General features: G+C 35.3%; 1 protein-coding gene across 2 annotated transcripts in view; it reads left to right on the forward strand.

Annotated features, from left to right (window-relative positions):
- The first annotated feature begins 1,538 nt into the window (after positions 1-1,538).
- The window catches only part of LOC150104404 (poly(ADP-ribose) glycohydrolase-like), a 351,154-nt gene continuing 326,746 nt past the window's right edge, over positions 1,539-25,946 (forward strand). Inside the window, exon 1 of one of the 2 annotated variants that reach the window (XM_090396352.1) lies at positions 1,539-1,909. In XM_090396352.1, the coding sequence (XP_090252478.1) occupies positions 1,819-1,909 (91 nt within the window). In that variant the 5' untranslated portion in view covers positions 1,539-1,818. The remainder of the gene's footprint in view (positions 1,910-25,946) is intronic. The other variant, XM_090396353.1, reaches the window with a different exon arrangement.

The following is a 25,946-nucleotide window of genomic DNA, read 5'->3' on the forward strand; positions in this document are numbered from 1 at the left end:
ATGTGATCCAAGCAATCACAAGCTTTCTTATAATCAATAAAACTGATGAATTCTTCCTTCTGAAATTATATATTTCACATACAAGTAAAATTTTAGCATAATTTTACTTGTATGTAAAATCAAAACGATGGTTCTATAATACTCACAGTGTCTGGGATTTTATTTTATTTTTATTTGGGATGAAACTTAATTTTTTAAAGTAATAATATAATTGTTTAAAATGCTATGTATATGCTTATATTTTATAATAAATGCTATAAAGCTTTTTAGTTTTAGTGAAACAAATAAAAATCTGCTTTTTTTTATTATGAAACATTTTCTGATCTGTCCTTTATTTTCTTCAAAAAAATATGGTCACTGTAGGTATCCTCACTTTTCTTTTTTATTTAAATATAAATCTCAACATCTTCAACATAAAGCGCAATCTTGCCATTGTTCTAAATGCAGGAAAAGTAATTCGGGAAAATGCCTGATGGAAGCAGCAGCAGCAGTGGAAAAAAGAAGGAAAGAGTATCTGGAGGACTTTTACAAGAAAGATAATAATATTGAAGGAGAATTGTGAGGAACTCATGATAATGAAAAGTGAAGTGATATCAAAAATGAAAAACGCTCACAGGACTGATGGAGCGTCAGTGGAATTAAGAAAACGTTTTTTAATAAATCAGGTTTGTGTTTTAAAAATTCGTAAAACTGTATACAATTCATGTCAAAGTTGCATGCTTTTAATGTTTCAATTTTTACTCGGGTTTATTATTATGTGACACCTCCAGGGAGTCCAAAGACTCATTGATGGAGAGTGTGACAACAGCATCGAAGATAAATCCCTTCCAACTACTAACCGCGCTCAAACTTTCTTAATTTTTTGCGTGAGTTATTAGTAGCAGAGGCTCTACCAATCGACCAACCTTTGCTGGCCTTTTTTCGTTCATTGGGATCATTAAAACATTTTAAGAATGTTTTTAAACGATGCATGTTTATCTGTGAATTATTTAAAATTTTCAACCGATCTACGTTGGCAGGACTCGTCATTTTATCGCCATTCTTCGATCATTTCACTGGTGACAACTTTTAATACACGAAACTTCATCAAATAGTTCGCCATCATTTATATTTAAGTTCCAGAATGGAAATGAACAAAACCCTTTCCTCGATCTTCGCCCACAGAGGGATTTCTCGTAGTAGGAGGACCCATTCAAATACTATACTTCCATTTCCACGAAAATAATCAATGCAGGTTTGGTAATATTTATGAATTGCATCTTTAAATATGTTGGCATCAATATTCAATTTACTATTTTAATTCACAAAATAAAGGACAAAATGGCCATTTTAGAAAAAAAAAAAACAACTAAAGGACAGAGCAGTGAAATAGAGGACTGCCCTCTTAAATAAGGGACATGTGGTCATCGTAGTGATACCACAACTCAGAAAAATTGAATCATTAGAGGGTAGTTTTTTTTTTTTTTTTTTAATTATTAATATTGGATGGAAAGAGGGCGCTACTTTAGACTCACATTTACGTTGAAAGTGTAGGAGAAGTTAGCTGAAAATGTGGATTTTGGAGCTTTCAGCAACTTTTTTTTTTTTAATTTTTAGGGACACCTGTTGCGATTTTTGAATTAAAAATCGCCACGGTTCGTCTGTTTTTTAATTAGCTAATATGTCTCAAGAATAATCAGTGCAATAAAATACATTAAAGAAGTAAAAAGGATGTGTTGCTTAAAGTTGTGAAACAACGCAGTACCCAGTCTCCTTCGAATATTTGTATTATTTTAGTATCTACAATGTATAACTTCAGAATAAAATTCATGTGCTAATATGAACTGCATGCATGCCGAATCGAAGAAACGTCTTCGCCAGTCTAGTATACTTGAAAGTTTTTTAAATTACAAGAAGTTGCGAGATAGCAGTAAGTTAATTATTTTATTTCTAAATTCAACTCAGCATTTCTTTTGAATGTCATTGATGGCCGTATAAGCACAATTTATATAAAATATAATTAAGATGGGTCATACGTAAACTATGCGGTTTTTATTCTGTTAGTTATAAACACTTGGCATTGATACTTTCGCACAGAAGTCAGGAGAACATTGCAGTTCTTATTTAGTAGTAAGGTTCGAATCTCGTTAAGGATTCGAGAAAATTTATCAGAACCCTTTCGGTTGAAGCAGAATTAGCTACTTGTAGGTTTACCATTCTTCAAAACAGAGTAACAGTCTTGCAACACATATAGCTGGCTGATTTTACTCATGGTTGTCTGTGATAATTCTTAATAACTCACAAAATTGGCAACAGATCTTTGTAGTTTCTTTTATGTGACAGAGTAAAGTTTTTTTTTTTTTTAAAAAAATTTCATCCCTACATAAACTAGTTATAGAAAAATATTGAAAGAGTATGCTAATATGAAGACAGTTCAAATAGATTATGTCATAGATGCAGAGGACACTGATATGTAGAAGCAAGGATGTGGTTTCATTGCATAAAGCCGTAATCAGGCTATGTATGGATTACTGTGCACATATTTGGTCACCTAGTTTTTCAAAAAGATGAAGAGATACTGGAAAGGGTCCATAGATGATTGACTCAGTGATTCTAGTCTTTGGAATATTGATTGTGAAGAAAGATTGAGAAAATGCATTATTTAGAGTCCAGAGGATAGGAGGGGAAGGAGGAAGATTGAGGTGTATAAATTAGTAAGGAATTATTATCACATTAAAGTGGATGAGTCTTTTGACGTGGAAATCTGATGGTGATATTGTCAGAAAAGAAATTTTGTTTCACTCTCACAGCTTTGTATACTTATTTGTATACGTATACAAATATGCATATATCAGGAAATGATTAGTGATATTCTTTCTTCAGTGTTTAAATGAATATATTATATTCACCATCTAAATCTTTCTATTATGTTTTAGGCTCAGTGGCTAAATTTGCTTCCAGCATAGTCAGCAGTGTGTTTCAATTGCATGAGGTCTCTGACTGGTTTGCTTGTTTCACAGGATAAAAAATTGAGTTTCTGTGAGGGAGAAAAACGCCACTACATCCATATCAGGTTGGTTTACTTGCTTTCTCTTACAAAGGTTCTTTGTGTCCTAGATAGGATTTGAACCCGGTTTCAGGTAAAGGGCATTGTTATCATCAGTCATTAACCATTCTATGTTGACCCAACCTCATATGTATTTGGTCGCATTTTTCTCCCTCTCAGAAACTCAATTTCTGGGAGGAAGATGCACGTTATCACATATACAGCTTAGTATGCAGTGCTTTTTTTAAGTTCATGATTCAGATCTTTTCAGATTGATTTCTTTTTTTTTTTTAATGAGGAGAGGAGAAAATCTAATTTGCAGAATTCATTTGAAAATTGAGGATTAACATGTATGCAAAGAGTGTTTTGATAATCATCTTGAAATTTCAGCTGGCATTTACATTCATTTTTAACACTGTTATCCAGTGGTTAAATTCTAAACGAATAAGCTCCGGGGCCCTTAAAGTAAGGATCTCATGAATGTGAGGCTTTTGCTAGATCGTTGCAACATTTTTTTAAATTTTCTTTATTTATTTAATCTGGTGGAGTTAAAGCCATCAAGCCTTCTCTTCCGCAGCACCAGAAACATCCACAGCACAAGAAACATTAAATACAGATACAAATACAAAATTACAAATTAATATAATCTTCTAACATATTTAAAGATAATTCAATTTAAGATAACATTAGACAAATCTTTCCTTTCGTTCAATGTATTAATATTATCGCATCACAACTGATGGGAATCCTGTGTGTTCTGTGGATTTGTTAGATTTCTTTCTCTTCAGAAACTACGCACAAACTGCTATTATAAACTCATTTTGTATTATCACTGTCATCCGAACTGTTTTTCCATTTAAAGAAGGCACCAATGTACTAATCCATAGTTGAAATAGTAGGCCTACATAAACACAAAAATATTACACGATTTTCTTTATGCTTCTCACAGTCACGAGCTCTGATAAACAACTGCTAATCTGCTGTTCTATTTTGGTTTACTGTCTGTTGCTGACAGTGTTGCCAAACAGAAAAGACAAACTATTGCTACGAATCTGTCAAAATTCTGCTACACTACACTGCAATAATGTTTGCTTGTCAATCGTTGCAAGATAATGCATTACAGGAAGCTCCAAACCTCTGCATCCCTTTCACCATGCATTCGTAATCAGGCAACTGTTGATATTGACTTCGTATACCCATTCAAAACTGTAAACAATTGTTGAATAATAACACAATAATGTAGCATAATCTGCTGTTCTATTATGGGTTACTGACTGTTGCTGACAGTGTTGCCAACCAGAAAAGACAAAATATCACTACGAATCTGTCAAAATTCCACTACACTACACTGCAATAATGTTTGCTTGTCAATCATTGCAAGATAATGCATTATAGGAAGCTCCAAACCTCTGCATACCTTTCGCCATGCATTCGTAATCAGGCAACTGTTGATATTGACTTTATATACCCATCAAAACGGTAAACAGTTGTTGAATAATAACACAATAATGTACGCATAATTACCGTAAAAAGAAAAATGTTCCGGGCCTAGTGCATAAAAAAGTTCTGGGGCCAGGCTTCGGAGGACCCTGGCTGAATTTAACCACTGCTGTTATCAGACATAATTTGTTATTTGTTTTATGTCAAATCTATATTTGTAGGGTTAAATTATTGCTGCATTCTTCATTTTGCTGATGTATAGTTTTTCTGACTACTACTACTTCTTTGGATTCCATCTCCAGCTTTTCTTTTAGCATCTATTTATCTTATTGAACCAAGAGCATACATTAACAAAATATATAAATAAAAATGGTGCAAATGCAATGTTTGCAACAGAAGACTAACTTGGTAGATTCTTTTATATGACAGTTAAACTTTTTTTTTTTTTCAAAAATTTCATTTCTACAGAAATTAGTATTAGAAAAATATTGAATGGTATGCCAATATTGTGTGGACACCACAATGAATTATGTCCTAGATAGTATAATCATTTATCTTAATTTTAAGTACATGTTTATTACCCAAATTGTTATTTATTAAGAGGTGTATGAGGCAGTATGTAATGGAACGGACAAGAGTTCGAAAGTGTTGGATCTGGTCATAACATTGGAGAAAATATCAGTAACCAATTTGGTAATACTGTCTCCACTTGGAGAAAGTGATCATGTGGTCTTGACCTGGGAGATTGTAAGAAGTGTTGAATCTTCTGTTAAGAAGGGGTGTATATATATGGAATTACAAGGCTGGTGATAAAGGCAAGCTGAGAAGTCAGCTTTCAGCAGTGCTGTGGCCTGAGTATTTGGAGAAGAGAGATGTCGACGGTGCATGGGAGATTGTCAAAAAAGCGTTTAAGGAAAGCAGTATCAGACTATATACCCAGAGTCAGGAGGAGAAATCAAGTAGGAGTAAGATGGATGAATAGTATCATTAAGCACGAGTTGCAGATAAAGAAAATGTTTTGGAGGAAGTATAAAGAAAAAAGATGATTAGCATCTTTTTTAACCCTGTGGAGGTCATAGCTGATCTGACAGATACAAACAAATTGTTTAATATAAATATTCTTACATATATCCAGTGTATAGCTTGGAGGTTACGACTAGCTCTGCATGCATATATTACGAGTGATATTCCACGCTGTTTATGCGGTCAATTTTGGTTTAACACGTGTTATGTAAAGGTGTGTGATATTTGATAGTAAATTGTAACTGAGAGATACCGCGAACTCCAATGTCAGTATAGTATTGGTTTAGTTGTGTGTTTTTTTTTTTTTTTTAACTGTTGAAAATGGCTGGAAAAAATATATCGATTGGATAATCCATCAGATGTTGAAGAGATTCAGTGAATGGTACTTGAGTCCGACGATGAGAATGATACTGCTGGACTTTGCAAAGGCAATTGAGAGGATTCCGCATGGAACTCTATGCATAAATTGGAGCAAATGGGAATGGATCTGAAGCTGGTGATTTGGATTAGAGGATGGCTGATGGATGATATCAGAGAGTGGTTTATGGAGGAGCTGAGCCCAGGAGAATGCAGGTGACTAGTGATGTACCTAAGGGCTCAGTACTTGGTCCTTTGTTGTTTAATTTGTACATTAATGATAATGGAAATAATTTGATCGGAAATATCCACTTGTTTGCTGATGATGCAAAATTGGAAAGAGTGATAGTCAATGAAAGTGATGCAGATATCTTGCAGGATTACTTAAAAAATTGTTGACAGTATGGGCAAAGATAAATGGCTGTTAGCTTAATGTGGCAAAGTGTAAGGTGATGTACTTCAGAAGGATGCAATCCCATGCTGTGTACTATATTAATGGAACTGAATTGCAAAAGTTGACAAAAAAGACCTGGCAGTTATTATGGTTGTTGAAGAACACACAAGGGGAGAAGAAAGTTATTGTTCCACTTTATAAGGCATTAACAAGACCACATCTTTACTATTGCACACAAATCTGGTCACCTGGATTCCTTGTCACAATACTTAGATGCTAAGCTTTATTCTTGGATAAAATTTAGATTTTAATGGACAAAAGAACTAAATCCTGATTTTGTGTTCTCTTTTGTTTCATGAAGAGATGTTTACAGTTGTTGAGTTAGAGTTCGTCTACTAAATTAATGCATCCATACTAGTTGATGGGATTGCATGTGGTTCAGAGCCAGAATAGTTGGAAAGATCTCCACATGCAGAGAACCAACTGAAGCTTATGACCTAATATCCAATCTTTACTTTCATTTTTCCCCCATTAGTAGGTATCCACTGGATACTAAGCGAATAAGGATGGGCTGCCAATTTGGGAGTTAGCTGACCAAATTGTACTCTTTTGGCTTAAACCAGAAATAAACATCATGCCATAACATGATGAGATTTCATGGTGACTGGGGATCACTTAGTTAGAGAATTTCCTGCTATTTGTGTTAGGAAACCAGCTAGAATGGTGAAAAGTCAGTTGCTTGAACAAACACAGTGACAGAAAATTTGAAGATAGCAACTACCAGTATAATCATATCAATGAAAAGAAAATCAAACTTGCAAAAGAACTGGAAAAAACCACATGAACCTAATTGGTGTTACTAAACAAAGAAGATTTAAACAGTTGAGACCCAACTAAATAGTAAATACAGGGTGTTCATATTCAAGCAATAATGATCTCAGAAAGCAAGAAGTAGTGATATCATTTAACGTTATACATGAAGATAACCTTCTTGATTGGAAGGCAGTTTCAAGTAGAGTTATATGGGCAAACTTCAAAATGGGGAAAAGGAAACTTATTTCTGTCTGTAGTCCCACAAACATTTCTGAGGAAGCAGTGGAGGAATATTTTGAGTCAAAGAATGCAGATGATATAAAGAAAATGGAAAACTGGTTCTTGTTGAAGATCTAAACAGCAAAGTAGAAAATGAATCCCAAGCACACAGTAGTGTTTTGGGACATTTTGGAGACAAGGACATGGATAGTTATTACTAATACCATGTGCATCAGAAGTAAGAAAAACATCATGGACTGTTATTGTTGATAACGATACCATTATGCTAGTTCAGAATGGAATGTACAGGATTTAAAATTGAAGGTATATTAACACAATTTATCTTACAAATACTCATCAATAACCACTGACTTGAACAAGAAATAATGTTTTAATGACATCTTCTGTCATTTGCAATATCATAACATTATCCATATTATTATTATTATTCTACAAGTATTATTATTATTTTCTTGATCCCCATGGTGTCACAAGACTCATAGTGGGAAGTCAACACTAGTGAACACAGTCTATCATAACATTCCTTAAAATCATCCACGGTCTACATGTTAACCACCCACTCTCAGGTAATGCATTCCATGCTCCTACCACTTTCCATGCAAAAAACTTACTTCTTACCCTTTTACTCACCATCTCCTTTCGCAACTTCCAGGAATGGCTTTCTGTCCTTGTTTATTTCCCTTGTTCTACCATACGAAAATTTCCTCAGTGCAATACTATAATAACCCTTCAACAGCTTAAATGTCTCGATCAAGCCCCCTCTTCCCTTTGCCTTGTATCAACCAAGTCTGCATGCCCTCAGTCTATCTGCATAATTAATGTTATAGAATCTTCACATCGTTTTTTGTTTAAAGTTTTTTTACTTGGTTAAACTATAACCAAGTGTAAAAGTATATATTCTCGGTTTCATCCTTTATCTAGTGTAAGCAAACAAAGTTTGTGCGAAGTCACTTCATGACTGGGTTACTTGTATATAGAGGCTAATGACTTCACATCAATTGCCTTGGTATCCCCGTAATACAATGCACATATCCTTACGGACAAGTATAATGCTATGCATTATGAGAGCAGGGCCAGTACCCAGACTGGATTTGACCTATATTGAGGTCTCATCAGTGGGAGCCAGACCCAGAAGTGATACCAAGGTTAAAGTAATGCAGAAGTCATTGAATCTCCATACATAACACTCCATATAGAGTTCACTGTCTCTCCCATTCTCTAATGCTGTTCTCTTACATCTACTCTCGTTCCTCTCACTAGCCAACCTATCTATTCTCCCAAGATCTTCATTCACCATCCTCAACTCGGTCTGCATACCTTTCATTTCCTTTCTTAGCAATTCTGTTTCTCTCTCCACACATTCTGCTTTCATTTGCCATTTGCACACACATGAATGATAAACAAGTTTATTCCTGATGACAAATCAACAGATGAAGAATTCCACAAAACTTCCACAAGAATGGAAACAGACATAGACATTCCTAATGACGATTTATTTACATCTGATGAAATTGAGTTAATATTAAGATCAGTGGATCCAAGAAAAAAAACTCCTGGAGAGCATGGAATAACCAGCTATTTACTCCTAAGAACATTTGTTGAATTTCCCAAATTCATAATAACAGTTTACAACGAATGCCTGAAAAGAGGGCAGTTTTGTTTATTATGGAAATGCTCTAAAATTATATCCATAATCAAACCAGGAAAGGAAACATCCAACAAAATTAGCAAATACAGGCCAATTAGTCTCATAAATGTTGCTGGAAACCTTGTCTATTCAAGAGATTAAGCAGCAATTTCATCTAAATGCAATTATAGAAGTTAAAGAGTTCACAGAAGACGGTCTACAGCAAAAAAGAAAAAAGAAGATGTACTACTGATCGCACTCGATGTACAAGAAGTCTTCAATGCTGTGTGGTGGCCAGCCACAATTAATCAATTAAGAGATTTCAGATGTTTAAAAAACCTAGTCTACCTTGCAAAAATTATTTTACAGACAGAAGAACAACATTGAAAACCACAGCTTTAATGAAAGAAGTCAGACAAGACTGTCTGCAAGGTTCCTGCTGTGGACCAGGTTTCTGGAACATCCAGTATGACTCGTTAGTAAGACTTCTTTTTACTACTCTACCTTGCAAAAAATTATTTTATAGGCAGAAGAGCAACATTGAAAACCACAGCTGTATTGAAAGAAGTCAAATGACACTGTCTGTGCAAGGTTCCTGCTGTGTTTACACAGCAGTCACACTGGATGTTCCAGAAACCTGGAACATCCACTGTGACTCAGTATTAAGACTTCTTTTCACTGCTGAACCAAAAAGTCACATCTTTTGCTAGTGATGCGATGATAATGATTTGAAGATGCAATGGATTACAGTTAGAAGTAATGGCCAACAAAGAACTCTTTAAAATTGCAGAGTGGGTGTGTGTGAGAAGAAAGTTATCTTCAATTTCTTCTCACCCAATCTAAAGCGCTCCACATCTCAATTTAGTCTTCCTAAATTGAGAAGTTCTTGAGATAGCCAATAAGCTAAAATACCTAGGAGTAACAATAGATGAAAAATTTACCTTCAACAAGCATATCCCATATGTTGCCAAAATAAGCTTCCAAATAGTAAAAAGTCAGCAAGGATAAAGCAGTGCTTTAGGCCGATGAGTGCTGAAAACAATATATACCAGAGCTATACTACCATCGATATCTTATGCTGCACCTGCTTGAAAATATGCACTAAAATCTAAGAAAAACCGACCAAAGTTAAACAGAGTTCAATGCCGTGACAGCTTGCATTATTGTTGGTCTAACACCAATCTGCCTGAAAATGCAAGAATTCTCTCTTATATATGAAATCACTTCCAGAAGATATAATAGAAATTACAACATTTATCCAAATTGCTACAAACTTCCGCTTCACAGTAGGTGGCCTCACCCAGCAAAGAAAACATATATTAAGAAGGAAAGCTCTGAAAGTGACGATTTCCATGTATACACTGACAGAAGCAAAACAGAAGTAAACGTTGGTTGTTCTTTCATTGCATATTACGAGCAGTCCGTTATACAAGAAGAACTCTGCTCTAGACTGCATTCGCTCTGTTCCAACAACCAAGCAGAACAACTTGCTATAGTTCATTCACTTAGATGTATCTGGGAATTAGGACTCAATACCTCTCTACCTCTCATCAGAAGACAACAACAATTTACAGTGACAGTAGAAGCACTATAGGCAGCATAAAAAAAAACAAGAACAACCATGGAATCACTGATCGTGACTCCATGGAGGTTTGATAATTAGTATCTCATCTCATCTTCCTTTTCCCTCTTTTACCTTGCAGTGTCGAGAGTTTATTAATCATCTGACCTTACTGTTCACAGGATAAGGTGGTCATCCCTATGCCTCTGTGTATCCGATGTCCTTAGTGTTGAGTTCTCAAGGCTGGTTTGCCTGCTTTGCGGGATGAAAAACCCCAGGATAAACTAGAGAATAAACCCTACTGTCCATGCCCAAGGCCGGCTAACTTGGCTATGACTGAGGAAGATCCTTCAGCTCCTCACATCACCGACAGGAATCGAACCTAGGACACTCCTTCCCCAGGCACATGGTTGTGAAGCGCACAGCTACTAGTGTAACCGTATGGACTGATAATTCATATAAAATTTATAATTTCACACAGTTCATTATGCAGTGCCTTAAATATTCACGTTCTCTGCAGTCATCACACTCTCAGGCAGTGCATTACAATCATTTACTACTCTCCATGCAAAAGAAAACTCTACTTCTCGCTCCTTTTCCCATCCTTATACAGCTTCTAGGTTCTCTTTCTTGTTCTCTCCCCATATCCCACCATTCTAATCAGATAAAACCTCTTATCAACTTATATGGATCTATCATATCCCTCCTCTTATCCACTAGATCATAGGTTCCCAAAGTGGGCGGTACCGCTCCCCCCCAGTGGGTGTTGAAGCCTTCGGGGGGGGCTATAGTGGGATCAGAACATTTGGGGGGCGGTCTAGGGGTCGGTGGTTCTTTATAGAAGAAATTAATAATATATATTTAAAAATTAATTATTTTCGTGATTTTGCGATTAGATAATCATTTAAAATTTAAATATTGCATTTTAATTCATCTTATGCCTGTCTTATATGATAAATTTTTTTACCAATTTTCTATTTCAATTAATCATTTGAAAATTTACCATATCAGATAGAAATAGGTGTCAATTTTCTACGTCAATGAGAAAACAGAGCATGTATATATGTGTGTATAATAGGTTATGTTTACAGTAGCAAATATATTCGTTATATTTCATTTCAAAATATATATAAAATATATAAAACCACTTTTCTAATTGATTTATATAAAAATAAACCCAATTTTATTTAATTTAATATTACGAGTAAAAATAATAATGGCAAGAAAGAAATAAAATCGAAAATTTTAGTTAGCCTAGTTAATACTAACTTATTGCTAACTAGAGGGAAAAAGCAAAGCAAATATTATTCGAAACTTCTGTGGTTATGTTTGTTGTTTATATCTTGTGTAATTGTTTTATTTATTAATTATTATTTATAATTATTTGGACAATGTCGTGGTCGGATGAACAAAATGCACTTGCGTGCAAAATAAAAAATTGAACGTGTCATACAAGATATTTTAACTTCTATTTTTTATATACTTAAAAAATTTATTCATTTTTTGCTATTGTAAAAATTGATCGTGCCATGCAGGCTTTAGTCTATTCACGCAGCAGACGAGTCTTAACTAGTAGCATGTTGGTCAACTATTACGTAGGTAATTCACTCAATTCAGCATGTTTTGACAGGAATATGGGTGCTTGCAGTGACTTGTTCAAAGCACGAGTATGATGGTATCGCAAACAAGTCAATGCATGAAAGTCGATTCAGGCTAGATTTCAAATCAAATTTGAAATCTAGATTTCAAATCTTTTTTGTGTGCTTTGCCAACAATCATCAGTCGAAAGTGTGATAGATAAGTGGAGTCATACAAAGTGTAAATTAAATCTTTTATTTTGTGAATATTTTTGCAAATTTTATTACTTCATTATGTCTGAATATAAGAAGAAATGTCAACAGTACAGTATTGAGTATTTAAAATACGGTTTTATTCAGTCTCCTGCGAACCAATTATTGCCCATGTGCCAAAAAGTGTTTTCAAATGAAGCCTTCTAGGCTACAAGAGCATTTGACTAAAATGCATGCTGACAAAAAGGATAAAGATTTGTCCTATTTTCAAGTACTAGAAGAAAAATATTTTAAACGTCTAACTATATCAAAACTTTTTACATCGTCCACTAAACAAGATAACAACAGATTACAAGCTTCTTATAATATTTCATTATTAATTGCAAAAGCGGGAAAACTACATACGATTGGTGAGGAATTAATCTTGCCGGCAGTTAAAGAAGTAATAAACGCTGTGCTTCATAAGCCAGCATCAGATATCATCAGGAAAATTCCTTTGCGTAATTCAGTGCAAAGAAGAATCGATGAAATGGCTGAAGACGTTGAAAAATCATTGTGGGATTATTTGAAGACATGCCAATTTTCTATTCAACTCGATGAATCAACTCTCCCAAATAATGAACCACTACTCTTATCATACGTACGATTCATAAAAGAAGAAAAAGTTTTTGTCAAGAATTATTATTTGCTAAAAACTTGGAAGCGGATACAAAGGGAGAATCTATGTTTAATATCATGAATAAGTTTTTTTCAAGAGAACGACATTCCTATTCGTAATATTTTGTCTGCTGCTACTGATGGTGCTCCAGCAATGACAGGGTGCCACAAGGGTTTCATAGTGCATTTGAAACAAGCAATACCAAATGTATTCGCTATACATTGTGTTCTTCATCGTTAACATTTGGTTGAGAAAAATTTAAGTGAACACCTGCACACATCGCTCCATTACGTTATTAGAGTAGTCAACAAGATTAGAAACAATTCGTTGAGTGACAGATTGTTTAGCCAACTTTGTAGTGAAAATGATGAAGATTTCAATCGTTTGCTGCTTCACACAGAAGTTCACTGGCTTTCAAAAGGTATTTGTCTGAATCGAATTTACAATTTGTTTGATTCAGTACTAGAGTTCCTAGAAAACAGAGACTACGGATTGCGGGCCAACCTGATTACATCCAAAAATGACATCGCTTATTTGACAGACCTCTATAAAATATTTTATGAAGTCAATCTACAACTACAAGGTGATGAATTGAATTTAATTAAAACAAAAAACGTTATTGCTGCTTTTGTAGGGAAACTTCTTCTGTTCAAGCAGAATATGGGCTGAGGGGAATATAGCCACTTTTCAAATTTATCAGCAATGTCTCTCAAAAAGGAAGATTTACTTACATACTGCCAACACTTGGAGGTTCTCCATGCTGATTTCAATGAGCGATTCAAGGATATTCTAAATATGAATATACCAAATTGGGTTCTAGATCCTTTCTCGCATGTAAGCAACAGCAGGATCATCAAATTTAGAAGTGGAACTCATAGAACTCACAACAAATGAATAACTAAAAACAAAATTCAAAACTGGATACCAAGAGTTCTGTCTTCAAAAATCAATACCAACACTGTACCTTGGATTATGGGAAATAATGCAGAAAATTTTAATTGCATTTCCATCTTCTTATTTGGTTGAGTGTGGGTTTAGTGCTGTAGTGAATTTGATATCTAAGAAAAGGAACCAATTGCATATAACTGAGCGTGGCGATTTACGACTGTTTTTAACAAAAGTTGAACCCGATATTAACAAACTTTTAAAAATGCACCAGGCTCATCCTTCACATTAATTTGTTAGTTTTTCTTTGTATTTTTACTTTGTAAGTTCGAAATAAACCATCTAATACATTTGGTGTTTTAATTATTGCAATAAGATTCTTACTAATATAATGCAATCTCTTAATATGTATTCCGAATTTTCACATTTAAACCATTGTATGAAACTTCACATTAATTTGTTATTTTTACTTTATAAGTTAGAAATAAACGATTTTGTAATATATTTAATGGTGTTTTAATTATTACAATAAGATTCTTACTAATGCAATGCAATCTCTTAATTGTATTCCACATTTTTATATTTAAACCATTGTATGAAACTGTGCATAATGTTATTCGAGCATACATTTTACAATCTTTACATATGGGCTACGTTTCACCAAAATCGGTATAGCAATAACTGTGTTCAAGATCAAGCACATATTGACCACTTCTTTTTAAAAATTTAACGGCATAAGCAGTAATGTATCATTAGTTGCTATTTACGTCAAAAATATCAAATGGCTTGAACGTGGAAAATTGTTATAATGGGGGGTTTTACAAAATTTATGTTTTGCAAAGTGGGCGGTGGCCCGATAAAGTTTGGGAACCTATGCACTAGATGCTGCAAATTACATTTTCTTAACCTTTATTTATACTTAGCATTCTGGATACCAGAAATTACCTTTTCTAGTATCTCTTGATCTTTTTGAATAACAGGTGACCAAATCTGTGCACATTAATTCACCATGTAGCCTAATCAAAGCTTATACTCTCACATTGCAACATTGAACTGGCAGCTCTACACCCATGTTCATTCACTCAGTTTATTCAAGACCTCTTGTAAGTCAGTCTCTATAAGACCACTTTATAGAGAGTAAAGCATACCTTTATTCTCTTTAAAGAATAGAGGTCTGCTCTACTCCTTATAGTCCTTATTAACATTGCATCATCTGCAAACAACTGAATATCCTGATTAATTAAACCGCATTAAGAGCCCTGGGGTACACCACTAGTAACTTTCCTCTTCAGGGATATCATTCTTTCATGGAAAGTGTGCTAATATCTATCAGACAGACCATCTCCAATCCAGTGCACTAATCTGCTGTCTATTATCTCCGCTCAAATTTAATTACCAGCTTATGTTGCAATCCTTTGTACAATCTAAGTATATCATTGTGTATGCATCTCCCTTGTCCATTGCACCACCTGCCACTTATAAAGGTGATAGATGCATTGGATTACTAAAATCAGAACTTGACCTTCCTTTAGCAAATCCATGCTGTCCATCAAAGAGAATGCCACTATTATCAACTCAGTTCTGCATTTTGGCCCTTACTAACCTCTTCAACACTTCAACCAACACTTGACACACAGATTGTCCATAGAATTTTATAAAAATAGATTTGTATGAAAAAAAAATTATCTGAGAATTATTATCATCATTTGGAATATTATTGTTATATTTGGAAATTCTTTTGAAATACTGTCTTAAACACACTCAAACTCCTTGCAGACACCACACTCTCAGGCAAGACATTCCAATCATTTACAACTCTGCACGAAAAAAACCTGCATCTCACTCCCCTACTCACACCCTCTTTATACAGTATCCAGGGATGACCTCTGGTTCTGCCTTGATCTCCCACTATTTTCTGTAGAACTACTCCAGCATTAATCCTATAACAACCCCTTACTAACTTGTGAGTGTCTATCATATCTCCCCTCTTCCTCCTGTCCACCAGACTCTGCAAATTACATCTTCTCAATCTTTCCTCATACTTGACATTCCAGAAGTTAGAAACCACCTTAGTCAGTCGCCTTTGGATCCTTTCCAACATCTCTTCATCCTTCTGAAAACCAGGTGACGAAATCTGGGAAAGATAGTCAATGTGTGGCCTAATCGAAGCCTTATACAATGGAACAAGAATCTCCCTACTTTTAGTTCTAGAAGTCAGTGTCCTCTGCATCATTTCCAGAAGCCTTTGTGTTGTCTTAACAATTTTGGCTATGTTTCCCCTAAATTTCAGATCCTTATCCACTATCACCCCCAGATCTCTTATTTCCTCCACCTCCGAATAAATTTAAATAAATAAATGTATTTTTCAAATAAATAAATAAAACCATACCTATGAAAGCAGTGATACAAAACAGTGAAGACAACAATAGCAGCAGGTGAATATTAGTTATAGGAGATGAAATAGCAAACAAGCGGAGAGAATACTTGAACCAATTCTTAAACAATGAGTACGCCAGTCTCATATGGAGCACTAAGTTTTCATTTCCCAAAACAGACACTGGCCAGAAGACTCCCCCCCCCCCACACACACATACATTATTAATAATAATTATTATTATTATTATTACCTGACACCTCCAGGGAGTCCAAAGACTTATTGAGGGAGGGCACCTCTCTACAACTCTGTCTCCACCACTCAATCACCAACAAACTGCAACTACACCAATGCCATCTACCGCCCACTGCCACCACTAGTATTTTCACAGACAATCACAAACATCCATGCCTACGGTGGGATTTGAACCCGCAGCCTTTTGGCTGGAGAGCAGATACGCTAACCACTCGGCCAACCAAGTCAGCTGAATTAACTAGAAATACATAATGATAAATTTATATTAATATTGATATATATTTCCCCATATCAATAATATGGGAAAATGAAGGATCATTAGAATGAAAAAATAAAATCGCTAAATTATCACATACCAGCAATATTCCCTCCAATTTTTGCTGGCTCATGTGCACGTGAAGAATGCTTTGTGCTTAAGGTTTTGGTTTTGGACTCAACCTGTGCTCACAAAGTCACAAGCCACAAACTTCTTTTCATTTGACAGCAATGTTAACATTACTATTTCAGCACATTTGTCTAGCCATTCAAATTTAAGCAAATTTGCAGTTCTTTTCCATTTTAACTTCAACAGTGACATTTTGAGAGTTTAAACAAAAAACTAGTCATGTAATATTTCTAATATTAATGTTGCTCCATTTTTTTCTGGCTATAAACTTGCAAACACTAAATTTATTTGCTTAAATCTGTGTAGCCACAAAAATCTCTTACCATTTACTTGGGTTCAAGTGATGTGACTGTGCTGTCTAGAGTCTAGACAGTAGATACTCTTAACCAATATGCCTTTGCAGCTTGCTGACATCAGTGTCAGTTTTCCCACATGATGCATATTAAAAGTAAGTAACTAGTGTATTAAGTTGGAACGGGTAAAAGTAATATTGGAGCGGAGACCAGAGAAGTTATTTCATAAAATAAGTGAGAAAGTGTGATTTATTATTTAATTCATTTTTATATGTTAAAAAATTGACTCTAAATAAGAAATTTTGAAAGCAAAAATTGTGTTCGTGCACACACAGCTTAGAGAGAACATTGTATACTAGTATATTAAAGGAAACAAAAATGAATGAAAATTAAAGAATACAATAATCTACCTTTTATCTGATCTTCAAAACACTGACCAAGTGCACCATCAATTGTATTTCAATTATCTGACCGTTCAATTATCAGAACTAGCAATTCTGATGATTGATTGATTGATCAGATAAACAGTAGATTACTGTATTGTTTCTATCTGCAGGCTGCACAATTTTATCTAATATTTTACTGAAAAGAATCTTACCAGGTTTGGCCATTGAGATGGGAATCCTGGATTGGGCTAGAAGAGCTCAAGACAGAAAATAAAAGAATAAGATAGTACTTGCAGCGATGAACCTTAGTGGTTCAATAAATCAAGTTACTTTTGCATATGGTATGCAATACTGGCTTTGAGTAATTTAAATTAATGTTGTTTACATCTGGTTTACATATTTGTTGTTATTATTATTATTATTACAACACCCCTTCAGGGAATTTGGGACTCATCAAAGGACGCCATATATCATTCACACCACGATATACTTTCCTTTGAATTCATTTACACTCTTTATACTCACCACTCTTTGAGAGAACAATATCAATATCTAGCCCTCATCCCTTCTTCGCTGCATTCATTCTTAACTTCTATGGATGCTCCCTCTCATCCTCTACCCACCCTCTATAAAATGAAAAATTCCATCGACTGATATCCTTTCGAAAGTTAGTATACATCATATCAAGTTGGTCTATATCATATCACATTACCCCTCTTTATCCTCTGGTGGTGTCTGCAATCTAAAAACTCTCAGTTGCTTCTCATAATTTACATTCCACAATCCCGATATCATTTTAACTGTCCACTCGCCACAGAAATCAAATTTGCACACATCAGTCCAGATGAGGTCATATCAGAGCTTTCTAAAGAAGCAAATTCACTTCCTTATTCTTACATGTCAGTGTTCATTTTAGTTATCCTCTGAGTTGTGTTTGCAGTTTTTGCTTATGCCCCCTGAACCTCAACCTCCTATCTACTAACCTTCAAGATCAAAATGATTCTATATTATTTTCGACCATCTGATTAATGCAAGAAATTAACATAAACTGGGTTGTATATTGGCCGAAGGATTTTAATAATTGATACTAAGTAAAAAACACCAACATGTTTCGGCAACTTAGCTGTTTGGCTTCGTCAAGGTGTACAAAAGAGATACAAAACAACTTAAACTGTTTGTGAAGGAATGAACCGAATACAATTGTATTTTTTACAAATACAGAAGAACACATATATCAAATGCATGGAGCGTGTATGATATCAACTGTTGTTATGAAAGAACGTTCTGTAATTAGCTGCAAGGCTAAACTGCACGGCTGATATGTCCATCCATTTGTTTTTTAATTAGGGTATGCAGGAATGACAATTGTTTGTTCTTCTCAAGTTCCAAGGTGAACTTTATTTTGTGATGGAAGGAGTTAATCTTGGTTAGAAAATCAAAAAGATCTTTTTCTGTGTTTTTCCATACGATAAAGATAAGATCCACATGCCTCCACCACACTGTGGGTTTAGGGTCTAATTGAGACAGAATGTCATTTTCCAGTTTCTCCATAAAGAGATCTGCACAAGGGGGGGAAAGAGGGCTGCTCATTGTGAGGCCTGCTAATTGTTCGTAAATCATTCCATTCCATAAGAAAAAATTAGATTATGGAAAAGAGAAGCAATATCTTGAAGGAAAAGGTTGCTCAAAATGCTGATTACTTTTTCTACTGGAACATCATTAGTCGTCATCATCAAATTCCTACCATGTACCCTCAAGGGGTGTATAGGATATGATAGTATTACATGAAAAATTTACATTATTACTAACTTCCTATCTATAATTTTTCTCCAGCTCAGTCTGTTACTTGTCAAAACTCCAACATTGTCAGATCTTATATTTCTATCGTCTAAGGCACTTTGTGCCATATCAATCCACCTATATCTTGGTCTTCCTCTGGGTCGTTTTCCTGCCAACCTGGCAGAGAATACTTGTTTTGCCAATTTTTCCTTGCACTTCCTGTTTAAATGACCATACCACCTGAGATTAGCTCTGCTAACGCATTCCTGGATGCCGACAATTTCAAGTTCTTTCCTAATATCCTCGTTTTTAATATGATATTGCCATTGATGCCATCTGTTCACGCCTCTAATCTTTCTCAGGATTCTCATATCTGTGGTCTCTAGTCTTTGGTCAAGTGTTTTACTTCTGACCCAGCTCTCAGATCCATAAGTTAAAACTGGTTTGTACACTGTCTTGTATACAACTAATTTAGTGTTCCGACTAATTTCTCTCTTATTCCATATGAATTTATTCAATTGACTTCCTACTATATCAGCTTTATTGATTCTGTTGTCTATTTCCATATTTAATTTACCATCTTCACTAAAAATCGTGCTTAAGTAGCTGAAATGTTTTACTTGTTCCACAGGTTCTCCGTTCACAATGCAGTTGACATTTTCAACGATTCTGTTTATTTTCATTGTCTTTGCCTTTTTATTGCTGACCTTCATACCATATCTATTACAACAGTTATTCAATTTAGTCAAGGAATCTTGCAGACTTGTAGCAGATTTATTGATAAGTATAACATCGTCCGCATAAAGCAAAGAGCTGACATTAACATCTCCAATTTTGATATCATGTTTCATACCACTTTACTTCATAATGTGATCCATATAGATCAGGGATGCACAAGCTTGTTAAGGCCGAGGGCCGCCAAAAAAAAACTTGAAAGTTATCTACCATATATTGTTTATTTTATTTATACCTATCATAATTGTTTCAAAAAAGGTAATAAAAAAGTGAGTATAATTTGATGTGTGACATTGCATTGATTTGACAATTGTTTTGATATTTGGTTCGAGTTTTGTAGTAGCCAACTGCAAAATTGATTCTAAATTTTCATCATTCTAGCAGTTCCTATTTTTTGATTTGTTAATATTCATGACTGAAAAAGTTTGTTCACAAATATATGTTGAGCCAAAGAGGCTTGCACATTTTAATGCATTATCTAGCAACCATTTATAATTGTTTTTATTGACACAACGATAGAAGTTTAATAAATTGAATTCGTTAAATTTATTTCGCAGGCTCTCATCGTTTTGAATGTCGATGAGTTCAACTATGGCAAAAGGATTGCTAAATAAATCTAGGAACGGTTTCACTTTTTTAAAATCATAAAACCGATCCTTGAAGGCTGGTATCAAGTTATCAATCTTTTCAACATACACAGTTTTGAAGTTGACATTGAACTTTTCAGAAACTTTCTTATAATTAGGAAAATGGATGTAATTCCCTAACTTCAGTTGGATTTGAAATAGATTTAACTAGCACTGAAAAGGCAAAATGTTGCCATTAAGTTGAGTAACCAATTGATCTTTGCTCTGAAGTCGCATATTTAACATATTAGTAATGTCAACCAGAAAGGCTAAGTCACATAACCAATCCGGATTTTTTATGTCAGGAACGTTTTTGTTTTTTTCAGTCATGAAGATTTCAATTTCATCAGTTAAATTTAGGAACCGCTCCAATGTTTGTCGACGACTTAGCCACCTCACTTCTGTGTAAAAAATTAAGTTACCATATTCACTTTCAATGTCTTCAAGAAACTTTTAAAATTGTCAGTGATTAAGGCCACGGGATTGTATAAAATGAATCGTTGAAACCACAACTTTCATGACATGTTCAAATCCAAGTTTCTTAGGGCACAAGCTCTCCTGGTGGATTATACAGTGGAATTGTATCAACTCATTGTCGTGCCGTTCCAAATGCTGTTTCAATAATGTTACCAATCCAGAATTAGCTCCTATTATGGAAGGAGCTCTGTCAGTCGTGATACCTCATAATTTTGTCAGATCAAAATCAATTTTAGAACACAGTTCCAAAAGCCCAGTGAACATGTCATTACCTTTCGTTTGATCTGACAATGAGCTCATTCCAATCAGCTCCTCACTTACCTCAAACTCTTGGGTTATTCCACGTGCAAATATTAACAACTGGGCTGTGGAAGTAACGTCAGAAGTAATGCTATTAGCTATTGATTCATCAATAGCTAATGAAAAATAGGGAAATTTCTTTCAATAAGATGTTAATTGGTCCTTTACATTTTCCGACATTGCAGTAATTGTTCACAGCATAGTCTGTTTAACTGAATTTTCTCAACATTTTTGTAAATTTTTTTAGCATCTATCTCAAGGCAATCTTTAATGAAATCTCCGTCTGTAAATGGTCGGCACCTTTTTTGCTATAAGGCAAGATATTTCAAAACTTATATCTGTTGCGATTTACGAATCTTGAATAGGTTTTGTAAACATCTCTTGCTGACCTGTCAATTCTTGTTTCAAAAATGAAATCTTTTGTTTACGTAGTTCTTCGGGTAGATTTGAAAATGTAGAATGCAGACTTTCATAGTGTCTCCTTGTATTGTATTCTTTTGGTATTGCTACAGCACTTTTGCAAATCAAGCACACGATATTATTAAACGACTGCACTAAACCATATTTTTAGGTCCGGCTATCCTGAAACTGCCGTTTTTCATCCTGTAGTTTGCGTTTCCTACTTGGCCCTACTTTACCATTGTAGAATTTATTTTTTATCGTTTTCTAGGGGTGAAAATTAATTTTAGCAACCGCACCTACGAAAACAAAATACTCATATGACAAATAGACGAATAATAAAATTTGTTAACATTATTACTAACTGATTATCGTAAGTAGATAGGCAATCGTGACGTCACAGCTACTTTGCTTTGTGCATGTACCATTTTTAAAAATTACCTATAGTGTAACTTGTTAAAGTTAAATAATACATAGCGAGGTGGGCCACCAACAGATCAACGGAGAGCCGCATGCAGGCCGCGGTCTGTGCATTCCTAAGATAATGAATAACAGAGGGGATAATGTACATCCTTGTCTCACACCAGATTTAACATTAAACCATCTTCCTGTACTTCCTTCAATTCTAACTGCTGACTTGCAACTCAAATGTGGATGTTGGTGATAGTGAAATGTATAGTCAAATAAGCCAAGCAAATAAGAAAAGGGTGATCATTATGGGTGATTTTAATTATGGCAATATAGACTGGAATGAAGAGATAGCAACTGGAAGTAAAGAAAATGAGTTTCTTGAGTTTTTGAGGGATAACTACCTCAGACAGTATGTAACAGAGGGCACACGAGGATTAAGGGTTTTGGATTTGGTCATCTCATCAGAGGATGTAATTATCAATGAGGTGTCAAATCATCCACCAATTGGTGAAAGTGACCATGAGGTGATTACCTGGGTGGTTGCCAGCAGTGCAAGGACCCCTGTGAAAAAAGGGTATATGTGGAACTACAAGGGGGGGGGTGATTATGAAGAGCTCAGGAGAAAGCTTGCAGGTGTAGCATGGAATGAGGAGTTAGCTGGAAAAGAGATCAATGCATCTTGGGGGATTTTCAAAAACTATTTAGTAGATGCAATGTCTAAATGTATACCATGGGTGAGAAGGTTAAATAAGGTTGGTGTGAGATGGATGAATAAAGAGATTAAGTATGCAATACAGAGAAAAAGGGCATTGTGGAGGCAGCATAAAAGAAGTGGAAGTAACCAATTTCATGAATTCTACAAAGACCAGGCAAGGAGGGTGACTTGGTTGGTGAGAGTAGCTAAAGAGAGGTATGAACAGCAGTTAGTTAATGAAGCCAAAAAGAATCCTAGGGAGTTCTTTCGATATGTAGCCAGCAAAAGAAAGAATGATTATGGAAGGATGACATTGATTGGAGGAAATGGCATAAAGAACAGCTGTTGCAGAATGTGTGGTGGGGATACTTAATGAGCAATTCATAAAGATCTTTCAATCTTGTGAATGTGACTTCATGGAGAGATTAAGAGCAGTTGATGATGGGGAGGAGAGACTGACTGTAAGTGAGCATGAGGTGTTTGGGGAGTTGAGTAAACTAGATGTTAATAAGGCTGTGGGACTTGATAATATATCACCGCGTATTCTGAAGGAATGTGCCAAAGAGTTGACACCTGCCTTGACATATTTTTTTAATACGAGTCTTGCACTTGGTCAAGTTCCTAAACAGTGGAAGGAGGGCAAGATTGTGCCACTTCATAAAGGAGGTGATCGAACTCAAGCATCAAACTATAGGCCTATCTGTGTGTCAGGTGTTGTGGTTAAGTTGTTGGAGAAGCTTGTGAGAACTAGGATCCAGAGTTGGGTTGACAACAATGGTATAATCTTTGATGGACAGCATGGATTTGCTAAAGGGAGGTCATGTTTTAGTAATCTACTTACTTATTACAATAAAGTGACTGCTTCCTTGGACAGAGGAGAAGGATACACAGTAATATACTTGGATTTCGCAAAGGCTTTTGATAGAGTACCTCATGATAAGTTGACAGTCAAACTAGAGCAGATGGGGTTGGATATTAGATTAGTGCATTGGATTGGAGACTGGCTATCTGATAGGTATCAACAAGTTGTGTATGGAGGTGTAATATCCAGGAAAAGGAAAGTAACTAGTGGAGTGCCTCAGGGGTCTGTTTTAGGGCCATTACTATTTAACTTGTATATTAATGATATTGGCGAAGATTTGGATGGAGATATTCAGTTTGCAGATGATGCAAAGTTGGGACGAACCATAAAGAGTAGTGAAGATGTTGTGGCCTTGCAAGAAGACTTGAATAAATTGAGTGATTGGGCAAGCAAATGGGGATGTGAGTTCAATATTGCAAAATGTAAGGTTTTAAAATTTGGAAAACAAAGATGGGATGCAGAATTTATGCTTGGTGAGAATATATTGTTGGAAGTATAGGAAATAAGAGATCTGGGGGTGATAATGGATAAGGATCTAAAATTTAGGGGACACATCGCCAAAATTGTGAAGACAACACAAAGACTTCTGGGAGTGATGCAGAGGACACTGATGTGTAGAAGTAGGGAGATTCTTGTTCCATTGTATAAGGTTTTGATTAGGCCACACATGGACTATTGTGCCCAGATTTGGTCACCTGTTTTTCAGAAGGATGAAGAGATGTTGGAAGGGGTCCAAAGGCGACTGACTAAGGTAGTTTCTGACCTCTGGAATGTCGAGTATGAGGAAAGATTGAAAAGATGTAATTTGCAGCGTCTAGTGGAGAGAAGGAAGAGGGGAGATATGATAGAGACCTACAAGTTGGTAAGGGGTTGTTGTAGGATCAATGGTGGAGTAGTTCTACAGAGAATAGTGGGAGATCAGGGGAGAACCAGAGGTCATCCCTGGAAACTGTATAAAGAGGGTGTGAGTAGGGGAGTGAGAGGCAGGTTTTTCCTGTTCCCAAACTCTTTCATTTTTTCTTCAATAATCTTTGTGTATTTTAGTCTACAATTCACATCAGAGAGCTGCTGAACTTTTATTCGCTTTAAAACTTTCTTACATGTTATTCTCTTCAATATGAAATTCAATTTTATCCTGCTCAAGACTAAATAGTAATCACTTCCAATTTCAAATCCTCTGTACACTCTGGTATCCTGCACAAGGGAGAAAACATCACTATCAACAATAACATAGTCAATGAGACTTTTCTTATTCCTAGCCTCTTCTCTCCATGTGAATTTGTGCACATTTTTATGTTGGAACATGGTATTAGTAATAACCAGTCCATGTCCTGAGCAGAAATCCAACAAATATTTGCCATTATTATTAGCTTTGCTCTTTTCTCCAAATTTTCCCAAAATATTTTTGTATGTCTGACAATTATTTCCCACTCTACTATTTAGATCCCCAACAAGGACTTTTCCTTTTTAATTGTATCAGATGCTTTCTCTAAATCCTCAAAAAATTCCTCCACTTCTACCTTAGTAGAACCTTCTGTAGGACCATAGGCACAAATAAGTCTCATTGTCCAGTTCCCCATTCTGATATTTGCCCACATCAGTCTACTTGAGACTGCCTGCCATTCAAAAAGATTAGCCTTGTATTTAGTGTTGAATACAATGGCTACTCCTTCTTTTCCTTGGTTGTCATTGCCTGAATATAACATTTTGTATTTATTGCTCAGAAAGATCTCACAAGTTTTTGTCTTTTTTATTTGTCATCCCTATTATGTCGATCTGGTACTTATCTAATTCCTCAGCTAGCTCCATTTCTTTGCCATTCAGGCTTCTTACGTTGATAGTACCGATCTTTAACTCTGGTGATGTTGAGTTGGGGTGTTTTTTCAGATTTGTTCGAGTAGCTGACTTTTCACTGTTCACCCTGGTTCCTTGGTGAAAACAACAGGGCCTTGTTTAACCGGGCGATGCCCCAGCCAGCATGAAATTTTGTCATGTTGTACCATCATTTTGTAATTTGGTTTAAGTCAATAAGAATTACAATTACAAATCCCAAATTGCCAGCCCATCCTCATTCATTCATTCAGTATCCAGGTAGATACCCAACATGGTGCACCACGAGAAGGTGAGGATTGGACATTAGGTCAGAAGCCCTGGTCG

This window comes from Typopeltis vanoorti, chromosome 8 (genome assembly GCF_054136105.1).
Source record: "Typopeltis vanoorti isolate ZY-2024b chromosome 8, IOZ_Tvanoo_1.0, whole genome shotgun sequence".
NCBI lineage: Eukaryota > Metazoa > Arthropoda > Arachnida > Uropygi > Thelyphonidae > Typopeltis > Typopeltis vanoorti.